The following is a 1,476-nucleotide window of genomic DNA, read 5'->3' on the forward strand; positions in this document are numbered from 1 at the left end:
ATATTTTACAGCGCCTTCAACAGATCTAATGTTGTCTTCTCCTTGATAATGTTGAATGCCACGTTTCTGGATAGCGTCAACCGGATCAGCCCTAAGGCTTGTCGATCCTTGAGCTTCCACTATTTCGTTGTCATGGTATCCGGCTTCACCCCCAACAGGGGTTCATGAAGATCTTTCTGGTACAGATAATCTTCAATCTACATCTTCCAGAAACCGAAATCGGATCCATTGAACTCTCAATTCCAATCTTTGAACTTTCCATCTTCACAGATCGTGGTGAATTTGACCGGCTCTGATACCAGTTGTTAGGATCGCACAACAACGCACACACTTGATCTAGATGAACACAAAGAAATAGGAGAGAGAAAATGCAAGGAGAACTCTGGCTAAAGAATTTGTATTGACGAGTATGTATAAGAGAGAATACAAAGAATAAAAAGTACATTTTCAAAGCTCTACCGGAGGGAATATATATATGGTTCAGTTTACTGTACATAGCTTTACCAGATTTAACCATCTACTATATATAGCTTTACCGGATATAACCGTTGACCAAACTATAAATAAGAGAGCAGGCTCATAACCTATCAGGAAGGGACCGATTTGGATGCAAGACTATGAAACACGAGAAGGACTCTTATAAGAGGAGAATGCAACTCAATTAGCCATGCTCACATTTGCAGGTGATCCCACTCGATTTGAAGATGCTGTAAAGAGTGAGAAATGGAGAAAAGCCATGGATGTAGAAATAGAAGCAATTAGCAGAAACGATACTTGGAAATCGATAGAATTACCCGAAAATGGAAAGATTATTGGAGTGAAATGGGCTTACAAGACCAAATTTAATGAAAATGGAGAAATAGACCAGCACAAGACAAGGTTAGTGGTGAAGGGATATTCTCAGCAACAAGGTGTAGATTATACTAAAGTATTTGCTCCCTGCGGCAAGAATGGAAGCAAATCGTTTGGTGGTGGCACTTGCAGCTCAAAGAGGACGGTTCATGTATCAATTAAATGTAAAGTCTCCATTTTTATCTAGTGAGCTTAATGAAGAAGTGTTTGTTTCTCAACCGTGTGGTTATGTGCAAAAAGGAAATGATCAAAGTGTTTATAAGTTAAAAAAGACGCTTTGTGAACTTAAGCAAGCTCTGCGTGCTTGGTACAGTCGTATAGAAGCTCATTTCATGAAGGAAGGTTTTGAAAAACGTGATTATGAATACACTCATCAAGGCTGGAGAAGATGGTAAGATTTTGATTGTAAGTTTGTACCGTTGATGATCTCATTTTTATCGAAAATGTTAATGTTCTGGTTTCTGAATTTAAGAAGTGTATGAAACATGAGTTTGGTATGACTGATCTTGGCAAAATGAGATATTTTTTTGGGTCTTGAAGTACTACATAAGGAGGTGTTGCAAAGGTTTGGAATGATGAAAAGCAATTTGGCTCAGAATCCAATTGTTCCAGACTGCAAACAAC

General features: G+C 38.4%; 1 protein-coding gene across 1 annotated transcript; it reads left to right on the plus strand.

The window, feature by feature from the left end:
- Nucleotides 1–667: 667 nt before the first annotated feature.
- LOC111472679 (uncharacterized mitochondrial protein AtMg00820-like) lies at nt 668–1,039 on the plus strand. Its single transcript, XM_023118282.1, has one exon. The coding sequence runs from the start codon at nt 668–670 to the stop codon at nt 1,037–1,039; it is 372 nt and encodes a 123-aa protein (XP_022974050.1).
- Nucleotides 1,040–1,476: the final 437 nt, after the last annotated feature.

The sequence above is a fragment of the Cucurbita maxima genome, unplaced genomic scaffold (assembly GCF_002738345.1).
Source record: "Cucurbita maxima cultivar Rimu unplaced genomic scaffold, Cmax_1.0 Cma_Scf00084, whole genome shotgun sequence".
Classification (NCBI taxonomy): domain Eukaryota; kingdom Viridiplantae; phylum Streptophyta; class Magnoliopsida; order Cucurbitales; family Cucurbitaceae; genus Cucurbita; species Cucurbita maxima.